Source organism: Poecilia reticulata, chromosome 22, assembly GCF_904066995.2.
Source record: "Poecilia reticulata chromosome 22, P_reticulata-male-v2, whole genome shotgun sequence".
Lineage (NCBI taxonomy): Eukaryota > Metazoa > Chordata > Actinopteri > Cyprinodontiformes > Poeciliidae > Poecilia > Poecilia reticulata.
In genome coordinates, this window is record NC_088851.1 from 16,238,734 (window position 1) to 16,261,424 (window position 22,691).

At 38.4% G+C, this 22,691-nt stretch overlaps 4 protein-coding genes across 5 annotated transcripts in view; 2 read left to right on the top strand and 2 right to left on the bottom strand.

Annotated features, from left to right (window-relative positions):
- Window positions 1-582, bottom strand: part of prkd3 (protein kinase D3) — a 60,127-nt gene extending 59,545 nt beyond the window's left edge. The window contains exon 1 of the mRNA XM_008399553.3: window positions 54-582. The gene's annotated coding sequence lies outside the window, so the exon portion shown is untranslated. The remainder of the gene's footprint in view (window positions 1-53) is intronic.
- A 1,489-nt stretch (window positions 583-2,071) lies between these two features.
- Window positions 2,072-11,300, bottom strand: mocs3 (molybdenum cofactor synthesis 3). The gene is made up of 13 exons (XM_008399552.3): window positions 11,069-11,300; window positions 9,773-9,905; window positions 9,595-9,687; window positions 9,320-9,440; window positions 8,581-8,655; window positions 6,818-6,935; window positions 6,620-6,728; window positions 6,446-6,508; window positions 5,803-5,966; window positions 4,165-4,212; window positions 2,917-3,013; window positions 2,714-2,821; window positions 2,072-2,272 (listed from the first exon to the last, which is right to left on the bottom strand). The coding sequence occupies exons 1-13, from the start codon at window positions 11,159-11,161 to the stop codon at window positions 2,115-2,117; spliced, it is 1,380 nt and encodes a 459-aa protein (XP_008397774.1). The 5' UTR covers window positions 11,162-11,300; the 3' UTR covers window positions 2,072-2,114.
- Window positions 11,301-11,675: 375 nt separating this feature from the next.
- On the top strand, window positions 11,676-18,299 carry qpct (glutaminyl-peptide cyclotransferase). Its single transcript, XM_008399550.3, has 7 exons — window positions 11,676-11,883; window positions 14,689-14,835; window positions 15,191-15,472; window positions 15,793-15,960; window positions 16,935-17,034; window positions 17,723-17,839; window positions 17,949-18,299. The coding sequence occupies exons 1-7, from the start codon at window positions 11,752-11,754 to the stop codon at window positions 18,128-18,130; spliced, it is 1,128 nt and encodes a 375-aa protein (XP_008397772.1). The 5' UTR covers window positions 11,676-11,751; the 3' UTR covers window positions 18,131-18,299.
- Window positions 18,300-21,251: 2,952 nt separating this feature from the next.
- Window positions 21,252-22,691, top strand: part of cnksr3 (cnksr family member 3) — a 40,002-nt gene continuing 38,562 nt past the window's right edge. The window contains exon 1 of one of the 2 annotated variants that reach the window (XM_008399545.3): window positions 21,252-21,553. In XM_008399545.3, the coding sequence (XP_008397767.1) occupies window positions 21,502-21,553 (52 nt within the window). In that variant the 5' untranslated portion in view covers window positions 21,252-21,501. The remainder of the gene's footprint in view (window positions 21,554-22,691) is intronic. The other variant, XM_008399546.3, reaches the window with a different exon arrangement.

The following is a 22,691-nucleotide window of genomic DNA, read 5'->3' on the forward strand; positions in this document are numbered from 1 at the left end:
TACGTTGAAAAACCTGTTTCAGCCCAAACGCGTCGAAGTAAATGGCACTTTACCTCCACTTCCAGCGAAGGGCGCTTGTCTTTCCATTGTGAGACAACTGAAGATGAAACTTTTCAACTCCATCCACAGAGAGAAAGCTAAGCCTGAAGTTTGGTCCCTTCTTTAGCTTTTTTCGATTTTGGACGTCACACGCAAAAAAAGGCGCAGCGTCGTCGTTTTACATCTAACGAACAGCAGCTTAAATTCTTCATTCAGGTTCGCCGAGACGAACCGTGCGGTCCATTTAGTTTATCTAATCCCTTATTCCAGATTGTAAATTCATGCGCATCTCATTATCCTTCCAGCTGTGACTACTCCCCCTGTTTGGCGAGGATGAAAAAAGAGGGAGAGTAGTTGTTCTCGCTGGGGATTGGAGTCTTTTTATTATCTCCGCATAAGAGAGTTTCCATGTGCGGAGAGGAAAACTTGAACTACAGTCCATGTAAAGCAATGGCGCCTCCGCTAGGGGAGGGGGTACTCAAACCAGCGCGCAAGCGCGGTCCTTTTCCGTTATTTCATCTTAACTGTGCCAAGAACAAAAATCCTCCACATGACCCGGATTGGTTAGTAATACATTCATTTTTCAAAGGAAAGTGTGTTTAAAGTAACACCGGAACAAAATATGTCAAGTTGGTTTCACTAAATGTCAGCTAATAGCAAAGAAAATGTATTTCAATGTGTCTTAACACGTGCACATGCTGCTGTTTGACAGAACAAAATAGTGCTAATTGGTCAAAAGACTAAAGTTTGTGAGGCAGCAATATGGCAGGCCGTTATGGCATAAAATCGGACCACATCCCGTTTCCATAACAGCTTTAAACTGAACTACAGCTGCTCTCAAAAATTGTTTACTCAGAGCAAGCCAACCTTTAAATTCTCTTTCACGGTTTTAAGAATTATCCGTCAACATTTAAGCAGCTGTTTTAATATTTAATAGCAACTGAGGAAGGGAGTTGAAGACAACCATAATTCAGTTTCTTCTAATAAACTTTCCACACACAATATTTCAGATATGTCAAACATAATTTGTCCTTTAATCCTTCAAGTCTATTGGGTATTAGTATTAACTTTTATCAATCTTTTTTTACATTTTGTCAAGTTGCAAACACAAGCTTGAATTATATGCACAGTGTATTTTATGTATTTGGATTGAATGGGAAAGTTCAATTCAAAGTAGTGCATAACTGATGTGGAAGGAAAATTATACATGGTTTAACATTTTTCAAAAGTGTGGCATGCATTTGTATTTAGCCTGGTTTAATACCACAGAATAAAATCAAATTCAACAAACTGCTTCATTTGTAAGACAATTTAAAGTCATGAATCATTTTCATTCCACGTCACAAATATTCCAGTTTTTTTTTGTTGTTGTGTCATACTAAAATAAAGTTTTTGCCAAAAAATTGGACAATTGGTAAGATGACTTTGGGCGTTTGGCATTTCAGTGACAGTTGTCTAAATAGATCTTTTTAACAAGACATCATTTAAATACTTCATATCCCTGACATTTTCCGTACTTAAAATTATTTGATAAGTATGTGGGACATTTTCATTTTCACTAACTTCAATGAAATGTATGACTACAAACAATAGTCCTTTTAAGGCAACATACTTGATGATGAATGATATCTTTGACATCATTCATCCCAGAGAGAATAACATTTAAGATAATTGACAAGTTGACTTTAGATCGCATCGTCTTCTAGATTGCTGAAATGTTCATTTTGATTTAAAATGATAGAAGTCCATAAATAAGTATGGCTGAGTTTAATCACATTATATGATACATTTGCTTCCCACAGTTAAGAATTATGTTAAAAACTGGCTTTAAAAGAAAAGGAAGAGAAACTTGATTTTGCAATTACAATGCCTGCAAGTAATCCAGCTGCCTACTCACAGTCTATTACAAAACAAAACAAAATGTGGGAACCTGCCCATCATAACACTCCATGTGAAAAATTGTGAAATAGAGTGATGACATTGGAGACATTTGTAGAACGGACAGCATATGAATAAAAACAGTCGACAGGAGGAAAATATAAACGTTTATTACGAGCAAATAATATTATATTGCATCAATATTGTGGAAATCTTGGATCGATCTTCGTTGCCCAGGCCATAAGTCCTCCACAGACATCTTTCACCGTGATACTGTCCAGTTCTGATCCACTCATTTTCTCCAGTACCTGCACTGCTTTCTGGGAGTCATTACCCAGCTTACAGATGACATAAACTAGAAGAAACCACAGAGCAAAAATCAATGAGCAGGCAACCTTCACTGAGGCTCAATATGTTTTCAAGCTGCATTTCCTGAATGTCGAAATGCTTCAAGGAAGCAAGACTGACTAAGAAGAGTTTCAATAGACTGAATTTTGTAAAATGATATAAAAAGTTCAGCACTAAAACTAACAAAGATCAAAAAGCTAAATTTATCTTCCTTAATAAGAATCCCCCCAAAATAATATTTTGAATATTAATTTCTCCAGAGCTGAGCAACGACTCAGGTTGACTGTACTTGTTTTGGAAAAGGTCACCTAGCAACTCCATTACAACCCGACCAACCTAAGCCTCCGTTCCTGCAGCATGAGACCACAGCAGGTCATGAATATGAGAAAGTGGCTCGACGAGCCCGTTTGTTTTTAACCACAGATGCAGATTATAAGCGGTGCTGTACCTGGCGGCTGGCAGTCACCTGCCATCTGCTGCTTCAGTTGGACGATTCTTTGCTGAAGTAACTGGATATCTTCACTCTTTCTCTGCTCTAAGCCGGAGAGGGGGATATCTGGTAGCAATTAAGGAGAAGAATTGTACAAAAACAGTAAGCAGGAAGATTTTTTTTTTCAAATGGTATGCTTCCACTACAAGGCAAAAGGATACTGAGAGAGAAGGGCAAGTGGCATATATCCACTTCCACAAGAGGGCGGACATCGAGCAAAATATGAAGTCCCGAATTATCCACTACCGATTTATATTCCTGGAATTATAGTCAAACATTTAGAAAAGGCACATACATGAGTGAGGCTGACTTGTAGAGCCAAGTCATCTGCTGGTGTTGGTCCACTGTGTTTGATCAAGTCCAAAGTCAGAGCAGCCCTCGACCAGGAAATTTAAATCGCTTCATGCTTCCTTCTGCTGACAAGTTTTATGGGGAGGCTGAGTTCATTTTCCACCAGGACTAGGCATTTGTCCAAACTGACTAAAGTACAAATACCTGCTTTAATGGCCACGGTATCACTGTGCTGGATCTAAGCATCTGACCTAAACTCAATAGAGAGTCTGAGGGGTATTATCAAGAGGAAGACAGAGCAACCTGGGCTCCCTTAACAGATCCACAAGCTGACAGCTTTCATGTCTTGCCACCAATTTATGCAAAAAGAGCCTCCACCAAGTACTGAATTCATTCACTGTATAGTACACAGACATACTTTTTCAGGGGGCCGGCATATCTGTATTAAAAAGGCTTTTTTTTTTCACTTCTGATAGGCACCAGCAACCCTCCCGACCCCATTAAGGGACAAGGGTGTTAAGAAAATGGATGGATGGATGAAAATTAATTACAAATTTAATACACTTTTAAATAATAATCTGATTAATGCTTTAATAGAACAGCGTGGGGGCTCTTAAATTTCAAAGTAAAGTATGTAGATTTGTATCTTAAGTTAAAGAGGGAAACCAAAATGACTCAGTAAATGTTAAAAATTGCCTGGACTTGCAATTTTGAAGTCAAATGAACAGCTTAACAGCTTTGGTTTAAATCACAGGAAGCAAAACTGTTTCTAAATGGAGTCCCTCGCATAATTACAGTTGAACCCCAATCAATCATGATCCCCATCTCTGGGCTTAATGACTCAGCGGGTTTCAAAGCACCAAATCTGCTGAAATATAAACAGATGCAATCCGCTACCACTTCTCTCTGTGCCAAGGAGAAAATGTTCTTTCTCGTAGAAAATCTACAGGCACATTTTCAACCCTTTCCCATTTGAGGTTGGGTCAGAGCTGAGATGTAATCTGCTTATGAATGCGCATTAAAACTGAGAAAATTGTGAGTAATCACAGAATAAATGGCACTAAATACAGGGAGTCACGCAATGACTTAACTGTTCCGAAATATGTGCAATACTTTACCTGCACTGTGATCCTCTGGTCTTTGGACAGGAGGTTAAGCTTGCGACACTGAAAAGAGAACAAGATATCAACCACATTTAACTCTATGGGTACTAATGTGAAGAATATGACAAATGTATCTACGGGATTATCACAAATTTTTCATTTTAAAAATTACATTTTCCAGATTAAAATCTCTTAACCTCTGTATTGCTTTTTAGAATGTCCTGGGCATTTCAGCATAAAATGTTTTCAAAACTGAGTTTATTCTTCATATTTTTCCACAAATCAAGAAACGATACAATGTTGAACTTCTGAGGCGGTTTGATAAAAGGATACATTTTTATGCTTTTTGGCATCTGGACCAACTAGATCATTTCTTTTTCAAAATCTATAGAACATAATTTTTTACAACTTTTCCTTTGGAATGAAAGAAATAAACAAAGAAAGAAAGGTGCAAAAGGCAGTTAAGAAAAAAGCTCATAGTTACTAAGAATGACATTATGTTTGGAATGGCAAACACTGGACCACAATGGCCACCCAAGAGGTAGCAATCGCAAAGTCTCCAACTTCAATATAAGCTGTTCAGAGTAACGATGGTGGTTTGTCCAGATAAACATAATATTCACTCGAGTTTTAAATAGCATTGTTACTTTGATGAGCGTTGGCTTTAGCATCCCTTTGTGTCCAAACAACGGTCGACATAGTAATTAAAAAGCCGTGCAGTCAGTGAAGTCTCACTTTTCTCCACATATTCGGTTTGGTTTGAGGGCTGAACTGCTCTGTAGTGATGACAAAACAATCCGACACCATCTGTCACACCATTTCAACTCTATAAGACCAACTACTAAGGAAGCTAACTTCTCCAAAAACATGTTGACTCTAAAAAGTCAACTTAAGCTATTCCTACGTATGTGGAAGATCAATTGGCCCGGATTTCCTTAATTTTGGTGTATCGATGGTCAGCCAATGCTTACATGTGAAACCGATCTTATCTGCTGATCTTGCCAACTTAGTGCTTTTGTTGTGATATTTATCACTATACATAAATAAATGTAGAAAATACACATAGCTAGTCATCAAGACTAAGCATTCCGGAAGAATGCTTGGAAAGAGTCATTTTTAATCTATAGATATAAGTGAATGTTTTATATTTAAAGAGGACACAAAAATAAAGACTGAAGCTAAAAGAAAATATTTTATTAGAAGGTAAACTTTATGCTCACAAACAACACTTTGGGAAGTCTGGCAGTTTACTCCCTGCTTGAATCATCTTTTGTAGCCAAAGCATGTTTTGTCCTCTTCCATCTGGTTTGAATTGGTTCTTCCATTAAATCCAAGATTTCAACAAATTTATAACCCTGGAAATAAAAGTATTTCCAACAGAGAGATTGTTCACACCCACTTTTCCCTCACAGTAGTTCTGTGTAGAAAACCTGCCACATGCTGTCCATACTTTCATCTTTTGGAATTTTATGGTACCTATTTATGGCAATATATGTCCTTCAGTCTTTTAGATAGAGGATTGTGTAAAATAATTGTGAAACTCCAGTTAATCATCTTTATACTACACTTATGTAGATTTGGAAAATGACAATCATATTCCATACTTTTCATGATTGCATAGGACCGCTGTGATAAGCTCCTGTAATGACCAACCTTATCTGTGGCAGCAGACCCACAGAAAGCCTCGTAGTCAATCAGTTGCGTCACACTGGGGCTTTCTCCACACACCGCGCAGTCAACCTGCTTGGGCCGCAGCCTGATGGGCCTGAATCTAAAACCCTGAGCGTCAAACATCAGCAGCTGCTGACCGCAGGAAGCTGGCACACCCAGTCAAGGGAAAGGTTACTTTTTTAAAAAGATTCAGAGAATTGCCTAACATGTCTCCCACTGGTGTTGTAAGAGCATGGCAACATTCAGGCAGTATTGGTGGGAAAAAAGCGCAACACTTTCCTGAATGACGCATCATAGCCAGGTGTCAGCGTGCGGCTGACAATGCAACACAAAGGGCAGGATAGAGCAAGCCTGTTCTCTCCTGCGAGTCGGGATAAATCCCTGCAGTTTAACAAGACAATGGCAAACAAATGGAAAGCAGAGCTCAGAAAATGTAGACATAATATTTCTGTTTTTGTTTGCTTATCAGACAAGCACAAGGCATTATTACAATGGAATCTTTCTGAGAATTTTATTGTTGGCATATCCCAATGACACAGCAAAATACTTTGAAACAAAGAAACAAAAAGGCAAAGGAGGGTTCTGCAAGTGAAGTGGGACAAGGGAGTGGAAAGATAAAGGATACAACCTTGCCCTGAGGCAATTTTGAGGACCTCTAAGGCTTGGAAGCACCCCATTATACCTGGAACTGGAATAAATAAGAAAAAAAAGTTTAAATAACAATTATTTACATTCACAAACTTAATGGCTTCAGATAAAAGTAAAAAAGTGAGAGAGGAGGGTGAGGGGGGGAACTCACCTACTCCTAACACCCCTCCATCTGAACAGTTGGTTACCGTCTCTGGAGGTGGGGGAAGTGGATATAAACATCTGTAGCAAGGGCCTCCGCAGTAGTTATATACAGTCAACTGCTTACGCACACACACACACAGTTAATGCAGTAGATCTCATTAAGCTGGGCGTAGTGAGGGGGAACAAGAATATCCCCACAGCCTACCTGTCCCTCCATTCGCAAAGCACTCGCTGATACCAAAGGTTTGCCGCTGAGCACGCAGGCGTCATTTACCAGATAACGTGTGGGAACGTTGTCTGAACAGTCAGCCACAATGTCATACATGAGGCATGAGGAGTCAAGGTATCATCCAAAATCGCTTAAATTTTATTAGGATAACAAAATAGTTTTTGTGCAACTAATTATAAACTCGATTGAGACTTAACAGATGAGTTGGATTATATTTCTCAACCCAGGGTTACACACGGCCCTCAAGGCCACATATGCAATTAATTTTAAGGGTCTTCATGATTTAGTTCAACCTTTATTATACACTGTGTATCCAAAAAAGTCGGCAGCTGGATTTAACCAAGCAAACAGATCAGAGCCTCACATTGATTAATTACTGCCTAGATTATCATGTCATAGTTACTTAAGCCTGACTGATGCAGTGTGTAGTTTCTTATTTCTTAAACAACCTTGTCAGAAGACACATCCTGTGATCATTTATCTGTCAAATAAAAACATCTACGGAGATTGTGGAAGCTACCCAAATTGATTTAAGAGCTGTCCAACGCATTATTAAAACTTTCAGTATAAAGGGCGACCATCAAATCTGAGCGAAAAATGTGGTTGGATCTTTTTTCTTTTTTTTTTTTTTGAAAGAATGTAATTGCGAATCCCTTAAACCTTTGGTGAAACGCAGTTACTGTATGTTCATAACGTTAACAGCAGCTCCACAAGGGAATTCGAGGATTGGGATTGAACAGTAGCACAGCCTTACAAAAACCTCTGATTAGGGTGATTAATAGCAAAAAATGTTGCAACATGCAAGGTCTGCTGAGTGCAGATTTGCACTGTTCCAAAGAGGTGGGTTCATCAGGGTAAGAAAAGTGGTACATGAAGTGATGCACCAATCATCCCTAGTGGCGAGGCTGCTGAGTACCTGCATGTATTGAATGCCCAGGTTATTCCGTCTGTAGATTTTTATTACAATATTAAAATGTCTAAATGTAGGCCTCTGGAGTCACACAAACTTCAACCTTGATGAAAATGTATGCAACTTCTTTAAAACCAGATTAACTCTACTACTAGTTTGGCCAAGAGGGAGCGGTCAAGTGATTTGACATAATTATGGTAGAAGCTTGACATATGCTAAGAGATGAATAACCAAATATTGGCAGAAGTGTCTGGATATGGGTCTGTATGAACAATTTGGATCCATACATTGTCTATTCTTTTTGTCCTCACTCATCTCCGATAGACATTGAACAGATCGATACGCAGAGATAAATTAGACAAACAGTACAAACAACGGTGCAGAGACACACTCATATCCAAGCACAATTTAGAGCAACAGTCATGTTTTTGGACTGTCTGAGGAAGTCAGAGTTCCCAGAGAGGACCCACACATGCATGGCGAGAACATGCAAATTCCATGCAGTTAGACCCCAACCCAGGATTAGAACCGGGGAAATTCTTTTTGGAAAGCAAAAATGCAACCGACTTTTGCAGCCAGTAGTGCAGCCCGAGTTTGGACCCAAAATGCAGAAAATACTCAATACATTTAAAACTTGTGCATTCCTGTTGTTGCTTGATATAACTCACTGAAGTATGTTGTATAATCATTCCAGCCTGGAAAAAAGAGCGACTCAGATACGACATGAAAAACCTAAAATTATTACAACATTCTTGACAGGAACTGCAAGTAGGATTTATACTGACAGCATCTTAGCTTTTGACAGGTAACAGATGTAGCCTGAGGATACTGTAGAATGAGCTGCAAGGCGTTCTCTGGTGAGAGCTGCAGATGGTAGGGAATACACTCCACGGTAGAGTTCAGCCTGTAGAGACACATCCAGACAAAGCATTTTAAGGTTCTCATCTTTCTTACAGAAATTGGAAATATATTTTAAGCAACACACTTATCCCTCAGCTTAGTTAAAGTTCAACAACAAATCCATGCTGGGAGTTTAGCTTAAATCACTACTGAATCGACAGAACAACAAAAAGCAAACACATCAAAAACATGTTTGTGCTTCTTAGTTTAATAATTAAGATAGCGGATAAACTTTGAAACAAAAACTATACTCCAATATATTCCAATTTTACCATTTCTTGATCTATCTAACTTTTATAATATGCAGGACATAAATGTAGAAGTAGCTTCAATGAGTGCACAGGTTAATGTCGCCCCCATGTGGCTGAGTTGATGTGACATCCGCGAAGCCCACAGTAAGCCCACTGTTGGGCTAGAAAGGCCCACAAACAAGCTTCTGAAATAACATGTTTACAAAATATTTGTGGAGTGAGGAGAAAAGCAGGGCTGGATATAACTTGTGGCGAGACTCTAAAGCGCCAGCGTACTTTGCACAGAAACCAGAGGGTGAAAAATGACACAAACAGACACAAATTACTACATTTTCTTAGCATTTACCAGCCATAATACATGAAGATCGATTTAACGCAGAAAAACTTGAAAAAAACTTATAGTCATTCAAGTCTTACCTTTTAACTGCCCTAGCAGCAGACAGAGCCTTAGCCTGGCCCTGATTCTCCTCTCCATGAAGAACCTGCCTGTGGAGGTTGCTGAGCTCCACCTCATCATAGTCCAGCAGACCAAGGCGCCCTGCGAGGGACAGTTTGTCATTACCGTCCGTATTGTGCTACAAACTAACTTACAGCCACGATATCAACATTTTTTAAACTTATTGTCGACCCAAGATGCAATACTTTCCCAACTTCTACTGTAGCTCCATCATAATCTGCATTGGTCTACCCACCAACACCTGCTGCCGCTAGGTACTGGGCGAGTGGGCAGCCTAGTCCTCCACAGCCCACAATCAGCACCGATGCTCCGGATAAGTTCAGCTGGCCTGAAAAGAGTACAGAATCTCTCAGCTCAAATAATCTTATCAAAAACTTTAAATGTCATAACCTCCCTGTTGTCTGCATGGGTACCTTTTACACCAAGCTCGGGCAGGAGAAGCTGTCTGCTGTAGCGCATGATGTCCTCATTGCTGAGTGCTGGTTTGGCTGTTAGGGGACTGAGCAGTGTCACTTTGTCCTGCAGCTCCAGCACTGAGGTGTGACTCTGTTAGCGCACAAGCAGGGTTTTATAATATGGTACTCACTGTCATGTCCTACTATAGAAAGACCTTCATATCCATCCCAAGGCAATGAGTTCTACATTATAAATGTATTTTACTAGAGCAATGGATGAAATCAGCTTCTGGTATGTTCATTTGTACTTGAAGTAACTTTTACACGAATTAATCAATGAAATTAGCAGATTAACTATTGGCAAAGGTAAAATTTTTATCCAGTTTACTTAAAATCGATATAGTCGATGAAGACCAAGTCTTGTAGCTATCAAACAATGCACTAATAATAAACCATATATTTATTAAAAAGTCCCTAATTATAACAAACGCAAGCTATTTACATTAAAGGAAATTAAATAATAAGAAATATATTTTCACATCTGGAAAGAGGTCGGTGCCTATCTCTAGCAGCCACTGGGTGAGAGGAAGGGTACACCATGCACAAGTCGTTAGTCAATCACAGGGCATCACATAGACACACACAGGATAAACACACACACACATTCATACCACGTTTTTGGACTGTGGGAGAAAGCCGGAGTACCCGGAGAGAATCCACAGGAAGAACATGCAAAATCCATGCAGAAATACTCCAGCCCAGCTTCCAAACTTTGCATTAAGAGCAACTTCAAAGCGAACTTTTATTGAGTCTCATGGGTTCAGTCTTAAGATTAGATAAAGACCTGCAAGGGCTCAAGTTACTACTTTATTGCAACTCGGCATAAAAACCTCTAATATCCATGGAAGAAATGGTATCTTTTGAAAGACACATTGAATTATGTTTGGCATTTACTTTTTCAATCTTTGATACTTTGTCTTTTAGTTTTTATACTTGCTGTAACATCAATTGCCCATTGGGGATACGAATAAATCTGAATCTAAATAATTTGTAACTTAGACTGCGTCCTTCAAACGTAATGAATGAATTTGGTTGTAGTTTTTTGTAACTTAAACTAAAAAAGTCCAAGTCCTGTTGTCAGTTTTAAAATATCTGAAGATGGAGCTTCTAAAAAAAAAAATCAAAATCAAAATCTTCTGAAGGCATGCAGTAGATTATGCTATGTTACAACAACACATTAATGTCAATCGATTACATCAGCGTTTCACCAAGGTTATATCATAATCTTATATATTTTTTCTAATACTTCAATACCTTTTCAAGCTGAGCCAGTTTATTCTTGAGATCAGCGATCTCCTTTTCTTTCTCCTCAAGCCGCGCCTTCAAGCTGCACACTTCCTGAGCCATTTCTTCAGATAAGCATAAAAAAGCACGTCTGGATACAATCTAAAACCACGTCGAGTTGTCTGCTAAATGAACGGACCGTCAACAGAGGTTGGCATATGAGGCGCGCGATGAAAACTTCCGGGTTTGACCACGTGGAAATGACACCACGTGGTGAGTGACGTAAATATTGTGGCTTTTTTTTTTTACCTTTCTATTTGTTCTTTTTTCTCTTTATTTATTTACTTTTTTTTCAATTTTGTTTCTAAAATGCTATTTTAATATTGATATATTTACAAAAAAAAAAAAGTGTACGTAATAGTTTGTACAAAAATAAAAAAATAAGCAAAAATAACATTTAAAAAAGAGATCTAAGATCCGCAGGCATTACTGAAATATCTATTTTAGTATTTTATTTCATATTTTAAGTTTCAAAACCGTATTAAAGGCTCTTTGTGTTGCCCGCGAATGCACACAAATGTTTGTTTGTGTGTGTGTGTGTGTGTGTGTGTGTGCGTGCGGACCTCGGTGACGCGCCGTGAAGCTGGGAGCCTTGGGCACTCCCCTCCTGCCTTTCACATGATCTGAAAGCTCCCTCTGAGATAGAGACAGGAATGTGGAAAGGAGCGACAACATCGATGGCTGAGCGAAGCCAAAGGATTTCCATAATGCGTTCATTTTATGCTGCATTAATCGGGCTGACATTCATTCTTCACACCCATGGAGTCCCTTGGACAGAGGAAAAGGTAAATCAATTAAAGATGATTAATTCACGTATGCTGTCTTAGGTTACACGGCGGCTGTCTGGGGAACTCTCTTAGTTTTTTACACGATCAGAAATGAGTTTCACAATCTAAATGTTGTTTTAATTAGTCTGATTCTCATATTATTTGGTTCCTGTCCACTTAAAAGTCTCTGTGTTCTGTAGGAAAACATCTTTACGTCTGTGTTTATTATGTTTTGTTGTGGCCACGTTTAAAATCAATGCAGTTTATCTGCACTTTAGGTGCTATTATTTACAATCACATTACCAAGAGCTAGTGTCAGGATTTTATGAGAAAATGATAAATCTGATGCTGCTTCATCAATCCTCGTCCACCGTCCTTATTAAGGTCCACCTGGATACGGCTGGTGTTCATGTTCACGAATCTGTGTTCATCTCTTCTCCCCTTTAACTAGTTGCTATGGCAGCACAGTCATCCTCTTTGATCCCCCAAGTGGTCTTTGAATATATAGACCTTAAATAGACCCTACTTTTTAACCCTCTCTGAGCTCACTGGTCTCCAGACTTGTATTCAACCACAGTGGCCACATAATTACATCTTATGTGCCACTGTGCTGCAATTACAGAATGGATGTATGAGTCAGCCAGAGTGCGTCCAAATAAAGCTCCAAACAGGTTCTGCAGGTCATTGTTTTTGCGGAAGAAAATGTGCCCGAATGCCATTTTCACCAAGGAATGAGTGAATGCTCATTTGACGTACACAAAGAGCATTTAGCCTACTCTAAAATCTTGAGCAAATTTTGGAGAAGTGGATAGTCTGCTTATATTACAGTTTTTTTTTTTTTTGCTATCAAAAAAATCATAGGCAAATCACAGACTTGTTTTTTAGGCTGTGTTGACACTATTTGTAATATGTTATCACTTTTTAATTCTAAGTCAAATTGCATCAGAGTGTGCTATTTTTTGATAACTGCACAGTATTTTATGTTGTCATTTGGCCTTTACTGAATAGTATATTGCTAATATTGCTTTTTTTAATATATATATTTGCATACCTACAGTATATCTTTGTGTGAACATAAGCCTTGATTGCCTGTCACTTTGCTGCTGCTACACCTACATTTTCATTGTGTGACAATAATGAATATTTTTACTCTATTCTGAATTGTTTACTCATGCATGATCAATTCAATACCACTGATTTTGTAAATAAAAATAACATAGGAATCTAAAATGGTCAGAAGTTTTTAAGGACAGTTTTAGATTCTGTCTCTAAAAAGTTTCTAACCTAAAAAACATCTGGAATATAGGGAAGATATAAGTATATTGCAGAGTCAGTAGATCGGGGTGCATGGCCTCAGCTGCCCACTGACGGCTGTTCAGTTCCTACGTCAAGTGGTGGTTTGTTTCCAGGACAACCATGGTTCTCAGGTGAACTTTGGGACCAAAGAGGAATAGGACTGAAGGATCAATATGTTTATTTTTTCTGTAAAATAAAAAAAAATGTAAAGACATCTGCGGTAACTACAACTGAATTATTATAAACAGGAAAGCATCAATATTTTTCAATATGCCTGTTCTCTGGATTTATCCTTTACTAAATAAAGCTTTGTGTGTGTGTGTGTATGTGTATGTTCAAAGTCAATAATAATCAATATCTCTTAACACAGTTGTAACTTGTTCCATGCGATGTTTTCAACCGATCATTGAGAAAACAATGAGTTTGACAATGTGTATAATACAATGAAATTCAATTTTGCCATGCTTTATCGTGTTTATGCAAGGTTTGAAAAGGACCTTGAAGCACAGAGACTGAATGTGGAAAAAAGTAGAACGTTTATAAAGTAAGAAACAAGATGAATTTATGGCACACAGGGAAACAGGGAGTAACCAGGACAACAGCTTTAGAAGACAGATCATGTTGTGGAAGGGACCAGTAATACGTAAACATTAAAACCAGAGAGCTGCGTATATATACACCGAGGAAGAGGAGAGAAACCATCGGATGTAGGTGAGGAAATCAGATGATGGGGGGGGGGAACTGACAGGGTCAGGGAAGCTGAATAATAAATACAGAGGAGCTAATTGGTTAAATATTAATATTACAGAGGAATGCATATAATGACAACATGACAACTTACTCAACAAAATTAAGTGAACATATACCGTTTTAGAAATAATTTAGCTTAGCTTAGTTAAATCAACTATGTAAATTAATCAGTGCAATTCCAAATACTCAGAATATTCACCCATCCATCCATCCATCCATCCATCCATCCATCCATCCATCCATCCATCCATCCATCCATCCATCCATCCATCCATCCATCCATCCGTCCATCCGTCCGTCCGTCCGTCCGTCCGTCCGTCCATCCATCCATCCATCCATCCATCCATCCATCCATCCGTCCGTCCGTCCGTCCGTCCGTCCGTCCATCCATCCATCCATCCATGCATGCATGCTGTATTTTGAATGACAAACCTTTATCTTTTACTCAAATGACGATTACGTACATGAGAAACCCCCCTTACCTTTATGAGTTGGTCTAAACAGCAGTTGCTGTTGTGAGACACGTGAGACACAGAGATCAGCAGTTGAGTGGCTGGTGTGTCATTCTTGCTGTTTCCCAACTCGTCATCACAAAAAACACTTCATGTCGCAACAAGTAGTCTGCTACGTATAACAGTGATTATAATGATAGCTCGTTCTGATAATGTTTTGAAATTGCTCCATTGTATGATTTACAATGGAGCAAGTTTTCCCTAAACTTTTTTTCACGTCTCCGAATATTAATTGAATCCCTCCTTTGTCTGTATTCTTCTGCAGCTCAGGCACAGAGCGCTTAAGCTGAGTGAGGACGAGATCCGTGCTGCCCTCTCTCACACCGATCTGGCACAAATGTGGCAGAGGGACCTTAAGCCATTGCTGGTTACCCGGTACCCGGGCTCTGCTGGCAGCCAGGCAGTTCGGGACGTAAGTTTACTAAGCTTATTAACGAATGCTTGATGTTTTTACGTTTTATTTTAAGTATGTTTATTACCCGTTTAAAGGGTATTATTTTCAATAAGTACTTTTGATCTGACAAACGAGCCTCACTGGAATACATATTACAGTTTATTAAATATGACTTTGTATGTGTTTTATTGATAAAATGCATGAAAATTAAGAACTCTCAATATTTTTAATATATACCAGCAGCGCATTAAACACTGTGTTTAATGTGAAAAATACAATGAAAAATGAAAACAATTTCAATGTTTTATATGCAGGTTTGGTGTAAATTCAAGTTACCTGAGTTTTTACAAACACTTTGTTTGTGTGTTGACAGCATATAAAAACAACCCTCGGTTCCCTCGGAGCAGGCTGGGAAGTAACGGAGGACAGTTTCGAGTCACAAACGCCCTACGGACCGCTGCCCTTCACCAACCTGGTTGCCACACTGAACCCGTCGGCTACGCGCCACTTGGTTCTTGCATGTCACTACGACTCCAAGTATTACCCCCCTCAGTGGCACGGGAGGGAGTTTCAAGGCGCCACAGACTCAGCCGTCCCATGCGCCATGATGTTGGAGTTGGCTCGAGCCCTGGATGAAGAACTGAAGACTCAGAAGGTAACAAAACCAGACTGTGAATTGTACCTCCACCAGATTCATTTAAAATGTTAGATTTTGCATTGTTGGAAATGTTGAGATTTCAGTTGTGTTTGGTGAATAACTAGCAAGTAGTAGTGGATACTTGTTTACTGACTACAAATACCTCAACTGCAATGCAACAAGCTCATAATGAACGTAATAGACAATAAAATGTGTGATTATTTTTATTATGCTTAATGGAGAGAGTGTTGATGTAATCTCAGAACCTCTAGATGGCAGTAAATCTTTAGAAATAGTAATAATGTAACAGGAGTTTCTTTTCTTATACCCCCATGTAGAGCTCCAACTCCAATCTGACCCTGCAGTTGATCTTCTTTGACGGTGAGGAGGCTCTTTTCCAGTGGACCTCCATGGACTCGCTGTACGGCTCTCGCCACCTGGCAGAGAAGATGGAGACCACCCCGCATCCCGAAGGAGCCGAAGACACCAACCAACTGCATGGCATGGTAAAGAGCAGTTCATCCTCCTCAATTCAGTCTACATTGGATGAGAATGACTATCCTTTTATGAATCAGTTATGACACCCTGATGGTTTTCAATAGTTTCTCGTGGGTTTTTTAAATTTTACTTTTCAAAAAGTTGTTAAATTCTTGAATCAGTTGAATAACTCTTGCAACAGACTGGCGACCTGTCCAGGGTGTACCCCGCCTCTTGCCCAAAACGTTCGATGGAGACAGGCACCAGCACCCCTCCTGACCACACTGGGACAAGGATGTACAGAAAATGGATGGATGGACAGTTGAACAACTGAGTCATATATTAACTTTGAAATATATGATAAAATATAAATAATATCAATAATATTGTCTGATGTTAAAGTTTTCTGAAATATTTGAGTGTGTAAAAGAAAAAAATCATGCATGATTTCATTTATAACAATCAATAGACTAGGATATTTGCATTTCTGTTTCTCTGTTTGCCAATTGTTTGGCGACGTTTTTACTTACACTGACTGGCCAGTAGGTGGCATGTGCTTCACATGCACTTCATCTTCACAACAGGGACTGAGAGAGTTGACTTTCTGAGCAGTAATAATCTTAAATTAAAAATGAAAACACATTTGTTGTGTTTTCTACGTTTACATAGAAAAATGTAAACGTAGAAAAAAATGGAAAAAAATGGAACCACAGCAAAAAATAATATCAAGAAATGAAGACATTCCACAGTACGTTTTACTGAAGCTGTGGTGTCTGTGTGCATAAATGGGAGTTTGGTGTGTCTTGTGGTTAAGTGTGTCATGTCTGGTAGTTGGACAATGGATCACATGATGTCATACTTGAAAACACACATATGGGATGTGATTATCGTAAGATTGGCTCTGTGTCAAAGAGTTTATCTTTGGGATGCGTGACAAGAGTTTCTCGTGAGAAAATCTGACTTGTCTGTGTTGTTCACCTCTCCCTTTTCTTAACCTCTGCAGGACCTGTTGGTGCTGCTGGATCTTATCGGGGCCCCTCATCCCATCTTCGGAAACCAGTTCCCCAGTACCACCACCTGGCTCACCAGACTACAGGACATTGGTAAATAATCATTACAAATGAGTGTAGATCAAAAAAAAAACCTCACAAGAACAAAAGCTCTTCCCTTGTTTTACTCATGTCTGAAGACTGTCTCCACATTGTTTGCTTGCAAGAGTAAGACAGAATTGAACATGCTAATTCTTTTTTTTTTTTTTTTTTAGTAAACTAGAATAATAGATTATATCTTTGCATTTAACCCTGATGTGTAAGCAGCCTGTTGAACCTGTTCAGGTGCATAGCGAAGATGTCAACACAAATGAACTTTGGTAGATAAAATCAGTGACTTGCAGAATCATCTGAAACATCTTGAACAAATGAAGATCTGGGGTTTCTCTTTGAACGCAGTACATGATGATAAAAGATGCACTGCTGTGCATGTTTTATGCACTCAGTAGAGAGGATGACTCGTGGCTTTTTTTTTTCCAACAATGAATTTTTCTTTTCAAAATAAGGCCAGATTTGTGGATTACGCAACTATTAGTTAGCCTGTAGCTGGATTCTCCTACATGAGCTGTGGATCTCTGCAGCCCCTATAAGTTACTTTGTTCCTCCTGGCAGCCCAGCTTCGGTTGCATCAGACTGTATCCAAACACCACTAATAAAGTAATTCATTTAAAAGATAAATAATTTTTTTTTCTTTTTTTTCCAACTAAACAGTTGCACATTTTCTTTCCATTTCTAAACTCAGAAAAACGTCTGCATTCTATGAACCAGCTTGTTGAGCATCCTAACAGTGTGCAGTACTTCTGGCCTGATCGTCCAGTCGGTCGTATTCTTGACGATCATATACCGTTCCTAAACAGAGGTCTGTACCAGCCGCATAAGAACAACCTTGCCTTCCAATTAGTGTATGATCACTTTCTTTCTTATTCTTTTTTTAAACCTAATTCTGCCCCCCACTCTATCTGATTTAGGTGTTCGGATCCTCCACCTCATACCCTATCCCTTCCCGTCTGTGTGGCACACATTTGACGACAACGAAGAAAACCTGGATCGCTCCACAATTCAGAACCTGAACAAGATCTTTCAGGTTTTTGTTTTGGAATACCTCAACACCAGGCCCAGCGTTCCTTCGAATCCACAAAATGCCCCATGAGCCTTCATATAAAGTATATGATTGTGATGTCAAGCTCTTCAGCCGAAAGTATGCACTATGTTAGAAGTTGTAACTCCATGTATGCAGGAGTCACACGTAGAAGTTTTAATGTTTTCTGATTTAAGCAATCTATTATCTAAATGCTTAATAAAAGAGATTCAAGTTCAAATTATTGTCATTATTTTTGATGTTTTGCCACAATACAACTACAAACCTCAAAGTATTTTACTTTGATTCTATGTGATTGACCACCAGAGATTAGTGTATAATTCCAAAGTAGAAGGAAAAAGTTTTTTCTGTTGTTGTTGTTGTTTTTGTTTTTTACAAATAAAATGTTAAAAATGGTGACTAGCATTATTGTTATAACTAAACAAAACCTAAACACATGGAGAGTCGATACAAAGGGATCTGAAAACAAAATTAAGCAAAACTTTTTTTTTCTTCTTTTTATTTTGAACCGAACAAAATTATTATCTCTCCTTCCAGAATTATACTCTACCTTGTGTTGGTCTATCACATAAAATCCCCAAAATATATTTTTTGGGGGATTTAACTTGTCATGAATACTCTCATCCTACTCATCAGATGAAAAGATCATCAGTCTTTTCTGCTTTAAATATATGATTACCCGACAGGTCAAAGATTGTGTTTCATTTTGTAATGAACATCTAAAGGCACATCCCAATTTTGATGCCAAATGGCATCCTATGTGCCTGGATCTGTGTTTTTAGTTTCTTTTTTTTAGGAAATATGACTTGGCCACCCACATTGACATGGCCCAACTGAGTGGAATAAGGGGTTTTAGCTGCAGGTTTTTTAACATTTTCTCACCCTCTGTGAATCTGCTCAGTGTTTAGTCAGCAAACCTGCCAAAGGCAGGAAGTTGGGCTCATTCTCACCGAAGCAACTCTCTCAAACTCTTTACATCCTGTCGTCTCACACAGAAAAGTGGATTACTTCCTCTGCTGCCCTTTCATGTGTCTGCTTTTGTTTATATGAAACTGTTAGCCTGTTTCTGTCATGTAATGGGAACAACTGGGAACAACTAATAAATGTTTATGCAGACAACGATTGTATCTTATGAGAGGAGAGTTAGGAGTCTACTGTGTGATCTCCTAACTCACAAATGTTCCTATTTTTTTCCTGTTTCAACCCTTTTCCATCATGCTGCTTTTCATGTGAGACAAGGCACCATTTCCACCCATCTGCCTCACCTTAACAGCGATCCCACGATTCCTTTAATCCTATCATGAGGCCCTCCTTGGAATTTCACCCCACCTTAAGCCCCATAACTCCAGACCACTCCTTTAGAAATTCAATGGCAGGATTTGACCCTGTCCGGTACAATCAGTAACGCCTAGCAACAACTTGAACCAAAATACTGTAAATCTTATCTAAAATGAGATTAAAAGTGGCTTGTTTTATTTTACACTGCTGATAAAACTGCTTAATTGCATTTCAGATTGATGTAAAATGAGGGTATTAAAATATTGTTGATTAAAAAAAGGTCTGAATTATATTTCTTGTGAGCACCAAAAAGACAGGCAACTCAAGACTTCTGTGTGTTTTCCTCTGTTCAGCGCTGCTCTGTGTTGCACATTTGACAGCAACAACAGTAGAGCTTTCATCTGGAGCTGATTATAGTGCAGCTGTGTGATAGTTGAATGATGGAAAGGACAGGGACTTTCTCCCAGTTTGTAAGGTGTGTTTCAGCCTTCTGGAAAACAATGAGGAATCTGAGAAAGATTTACTTCTTTTAAGGAGGTGGTTGTTTTGTGGCTTTGAAAAAGGGAAATTTAAAGAGGAAGTACAATAAGCAGTCCTGTTTGTAGTTTGAAGATATCAGGATGTGGGAATGCCTCCTTTCTGTCAGGACAGAGAAGCTTTGAAGAGAAGATGGATGAAGTTAAATGCAGCACAATCCCACAAGAGTGTCTGACAACAGCTGCAGAAAATAAAAAGCTGTTGCAGAGATTCTGAGTTGAACAGAAAAAAAAAATATGGGTGAGAATGTCTAGACTAAATCTAACTGTCTCACGCTTCTTGACAGAGTCAAGGCAAAGACAAATGATCAGATGGGCCGGTAATTCATCTTTTTGATTCAGGTACATTGGAGTAGGGCACTCTACTCCAATGTACCTGGTCTGGAGTTGCAGACCATGTTTATAGATTCCCAGAGCTCTTTATAGAACACCAACAAAAATGTTTTCCATAACTCAAATGAGGTTTCCCTGCTTGAAACATTGTATTACTCATAAAGCTTTAAATATTCTTTTTTTTTCTTTGTCATATGAATGGAGCAACAATTACAGTCATTGTAAATTGCGTCAAGGTTTTATTTCATTGTGGCAAAGCGAAGCAGTGTGTTACAACATCATCACGTACCAGTAGAGGTCAGTGGTGAGTCATTTGGTCGTCTGTTTTTATTTTTATTTTATTTTACTATTATTATTATTTTTTGGGAGGGGAGGAGGGTTGTATCATAAAAAGCAAAATTGTGATGACATAGAGTTAACTAGCTTCACTTTAGACACCTTATTATTATTATCATGTAAAAAATTACGTTTACGCAGCACTTGTGCTCAAATCTCAGATATACTTATATTGTTTTCCTCAAAAGTAATAAAGTAATCGCTTTAAAGTTTGAATACAACCTACAGAGTGCTTTCTGTAGCATTTGTTTTAGTATAAAGATTTGTTCAAAGATTTGTTTTCGTGTTCTCTGGTCTTAATGTTTTTTTCTTTTATTGGAAGATTAGTGTTGTTTCAGTCTTCCATAAAAAAGTACTGTGGTATGAAATGTGACTATAATTTTTGTCGATGTAAAATAAAAAACAATCATACATAAACTACAACATATAAAGGAATCTACCTTTAAATAATGACTGCTCACTAAAAGGCATTTTTGTGAACAGATTGCGTTTTTTTTTTTTTTTTCTTCCTTCCAGCAGTCCCACTCTGGGCAGTGAGGAGCTGAAAAATACTAAATCAGTACAAAATATATAACATTGTGAAAAACACTACCTCAGAAGTAGCGAACTGGTAAAGTTTTTTTTTTCCTTTTTACTTGAAAATTCTTCTTCACATAAATTGTGTTTTTTCCTGGAGTCCCTGAAGGCACCGTCAATCCCAACCCGGGCAGTGAGGCGCTGTGGGGGATGTCAGTCTTAGTCAGTCCAGCCTCCAGTCATGCTTGATTGTTCAGAGTTGTTTAGTGAGTGAACGCAAACAGACTAAAGTCGTCGTGCTTGTGTGAAGAACATGACAGGGGAGAGTTGAAAGTTAATACTTTTTTTTTTTTTTTTTTTACCGGCGCCGTCACCTTTTTGTTTTATTTCTCTTCTGTCGTTGACTTTGTTACTTAAGAAGCCATGGAGCCGATAACAAAGTGGACGCCAAAACAAGTTGTCGACTGGATGAAAGGTGAGTGAAACGTTTTTAGTAAATGTTTTGTTGGTGCTTAAAAAGTCCTCACAGAAAAATGTCACAACTCTCAAACTCGATTCTCGTTTTCTGCAGTTGGTTTCGTAGAAACTGCTCCAGTGTGACAGCATACCTTCACTCAGCCGCATAACAATAGAACCACATTCCCTTCTTTACTCTCACTTAGCAAACTTAGAAAACCAGCGATGCTTGTGTAACATTATGAGTGACTTTTTAAGCTGTAAACCTGACTAAACTTAAAATTCTTTTTTTTTCTTCAGATGTTTAAGCTGCATTCTCATAGAGAAATAAAGAGAGAGGCTATTATTTCGCTCAATATTTTTAATTAAGCTACACTGATGCCTACTAGTAATCATTGTGCCCTTGTGGCCCTTAGTTTTCAAGTCACAGACTAGTCCAGCCATGGTAAATTAAATGTCGCTTCGTTGACCATGCAGTTTATGTTTTTCAAATATTCAAATATTTACTCTGACGTTATTCATTTACAGTGAATAACTATTAAATAGGTTGAGGTGATGATGTGGATAAAAATAGAATGTTTTCACTTTATGACATGATCTGAAAGAGAAAAGTAATTAATCTCTGCCTCTAAATACAAACATTTACTGGTAGACCTGTGAAGTTGTAACATTTTGTTCTAATTGTTTTTTTTTAAAGCCTCAAGAAAAACAACTAAATTATCAAATTTATTTATATTGCACATTTCAGCAGCAACAAGACAATTCAAAATGTGTTACATGATAACCACAGAATAACATGCAGGTTTTTTTTTAATGTTCTTCTTGTATACCTTTTTAACCCTCTGCTGTCTATAACTGGATTATTTGGTCAGGCTACCAGCTCAAGTAACTAGCCTGGTTTTCAAGTGTTGTTCTTTGTTTCCTGGCCATAGTTTCTTCATTGGCTTCTGACTGTTTTAAACATCTTACTGACACTGAATATGGCTTACTTTGAATCTGCTTCACTCAGTAACATCATCCACACTGAAGAGTGTTGTCGGCCTTGTTGTGCTTTAAGTGCAGAATATTGCACCTTTTGTTCTTTTTAGAGTAATTAAAGTCTTAAAGGCTGATCTTATCTGTTTACTCAGTTGGGCACTCTGCTCAGGCGGCTAGTC